The 2691-nt window shown below is 50.6% G+C and overlaps 1 protein-coding gene across 1 annotated transcript; it reads left to right on the plus strand.

Moving 5' to 3' along the window:
* The first annotated feature begins 528 nt into the window (after positions 1-528).
* Positions 529-1381, plus strand: LOC131269092 (lysine-specific demethylase 7A-like). The gene is made up of 2 exons (XM_058271411.1): positions 529-958; positions 1332-1381. The coding sequence occupies exons 1-2, from the start codon at positions 529-531 to the stop codon at positions 1379-1381; spliced, it is 480 nt and encodes a 159-aa protein (XP_058127394.1).
* The last annotated feature ends 1310 nt before the right edge of the window (positions 1382-2691 follow it).

Genomic DNA, 2691 nt, shown 5'->3' on the forward strand with positions numbered 1-2691 from the left:
CTGTATGACCAAGCGCACGCGACAGTTAATTATCGCTATCGTTGCAATTAACCCGAACCAGTGCAGCCGACCTGTCCGGGCTGTGGTGAGTCCAGTTGAACAGTGGTTGGTAGGATCGGAGGTGGTCCACTCGGGCGTTTGCCATGCTGGTCGGTCGCCGCCGCTCGTCGTCATCGTCGTCTCCACGAACCTGCATGTCCAATCCGCAAAGACGACCTGCGCCTACACTGCGGCCCAGAGACTATGAGCGAGTGTCGCTGCCACGCCGGTGGCCTCAAGCGTCGTCGGTGGGTAGCGTGCAGTCGCCGACCGAGATCAGCTGCCCCGAGCAACCCCCAGCATTGACTACCGAGTGGTTCCTGTGCCGCGTGGAAGAAGCGCCCTGTGCTACCTGGAGCAGCAAGCGGACACCTTCCGGTATTGAGGCGCTCCTCCGTTTCGTTCACGTTTCGTTGCATGAGTCACTGACTGTGTAGAAGACTCAAGAGTTTGTAGTTGAATCTCGTGATTGTGGAGCTCGTGAGTGCGATGTCATTCTCGTCGAACGACACCCTGCGCCCTCTGGCGCTGCAGCGTTCCCACTCGCTGCCACACCTGATGAACTCCCGCGAGGACTCCGGGGTGGCGCTGAGCGCGAGCGGTTCCTGCAGCGGCCTCAACAACCTGGGCTACGGCTCGGACGGATCGTCCACCAAGCAGCGGCACCGACACCACCATCACCACCTATCTCACCACCATCGGCACCATGACCTCAAGATTCCCTACGGGGCCCGGCTGGTGGCCGATCTTCGGCAGCTTATTACGCTGAAGCAGCACTACTACCCCGAGGGAGGCTGGGGCTGGCTCGTCACCTACATCGGTGTCGTCGTGCACTGCATCGCGCACGGCTTGCAGCTGTCGGCCGGTGTGTTCCTGCTCCAGACCGCCCACATCTTCCCGCATCTGACCGTCGCCGCAGGTGAGTCGCTATTTCTGGGATCTCTGGGAACTCCAGAAATGAAGACTTCGTGAGCCTCTTCATAACCTCGAGTTCGAGCTCGCAGAGTCCTAAACTCTGCGGCGGTATCAGCGCCACATGTGTTCAGATATCCAATAATGCTCACCGCGATTGAGGCGAGCGCCTCAACTCCATATCCCCGACTATGCCATCGGCTCCGTGTTTGGCGGCTCGATATAATGTTTTAATTTTCCGTTTGAATAATTCATGACGTACCGCGCGAACGCCAGAGATCGATCGGAGGTAGACCTCTCGCAATGGGAGCTGCGACCAAATGGAGACACGATGGTTGGTGGTGTTTTTTCCCCCTTTGGTTTCCGTTGGCTTTTCCTAGATTACGGTACAATTTTCTCCACCATTCGCCACGGTTCCGCTACGCTCTAGCGCCCGAACCGAACCGACGAGACGGATTGGGGTCCACGCATTGCTGATCACTGATTGATCTTGGCAGTCGCGGAACCTCATAGGCGTGCTTACCTTCACACACACACGCACCGCATCGACGAGGGCATACTTGGAAAATTAATGCTTCATTTGGCGCTTGCCTCCAAGGAAAGGCGTTAGTTCCCTATTTCGCCACGCCGGAGGTGCTAATCGGATCTGCGTATAAAGTGGCCATTTTTATTGGCCACCGAAGTTGATTTAATTTCATTTGGGTTCGAAATCATTTTCGAAACTTCGAGATAATGCCGCAATCAAACACAACGAACTCCGTAAACCTTTTGATCAATGCACCAGACTTTGGGGATGAGAATAACAACCTCACGATGAGAATGAACGCATGAATAAATTCAGAGTGAGTTAGATGGAATAAAGGATCAATTCTTGAACTCACTTGAATGATTTAGTTCACTCAGAATGGATTACCTTTTCGTAGGGCTATAAAATTCAATCAAAAATCGAATCACGATGTGTGATCGTAGAGTTAACTCAATCATTTAGAGAGAGAGTTAACTAACTCACTCAATCTGACTGAATGTACACTTTACTATACTGGATATAAGCAGATAAGATAAACCAGCATTACTCATAGGTCCGTGTTTCGCACGCAGCTTCCAAAACAAAACAAAAACGGCACACTCACCGTCAAACCCAAACCGGCAACAATAAATCATTCGTCGCACTGTGTGACCACATCGTACAACTCATCTGATGCGCATCTGTCGGTGTAGTTTCGCGTGATTCCTCCCTACCCTTCCTCCGGTGCCTCGTGGTGGTTGTCACCAGATGCCCGCAGCGGGATGCCTGTCCCGGTGCACACAATATGATAAAATGCGTCCTCCAGCGCAATCCGCACAGTGAGACCGTAAGGCACCTCTGTCATCCAGCAAATGTCGCTTGTTAATTTAAAAACAAGCAAGTTCATTGAACAAGTTTTCATTGTTTTTCGGTGCAAATAAACTGCGGAAACATTTTTCACAAAACATTGCACTAATCATCTAATTGTATTGTCACACTGGTCACCAATATGGTGAAGTCACTGTCAAAAGAGAATGACGTCCGAGTGAAAGAGTATCAATTGATGAAATGAACTTGCTTGTCATTGTTTAGGATTCCCTATCTTGGGCGTGTTTTAATAAATTTGAAAGTTATTCGCTTTTACTAAATTTCGGAAATACTCAATTCAATCGATAGTTAAATCAGAAACTTCCAACCTCTGAACTGCCGAAAACCTTATCCACCGAAAATGAATG

The sequence above is a fragment of the Anopheles coustani genome, chromosome X (assembly GCF_943734705.1).
Source record: "Anopheles coustani chromosome X, idAnoCousDA_361_x.2, whole genome shotgun sequence".
Taxonomy (NCBI): domain Eukaryota; kingdom Metazoa; phylum Arthropoda; class Insecta; order Diptera; family Culicidae; genus Anopheles; species Anopheles coustani.

Bases quoted from the DNA above. Each gene is read 5' to 3' on its own strand.
- LOC131269092 (XM_058271411.1), top strand. From the start codon at position 529: ATGTCATTCTCGTCGAACGACACCCTGCGCCCTCTGGCGCTGCAGCGT. The intron at 959-1,331 runs GTGAGTCGCTAT...GGCTTTTCCTAG, and splicing joins GCATCTGACCGTCGCCGCAG to ATTACGGTACAATTTTCTCC.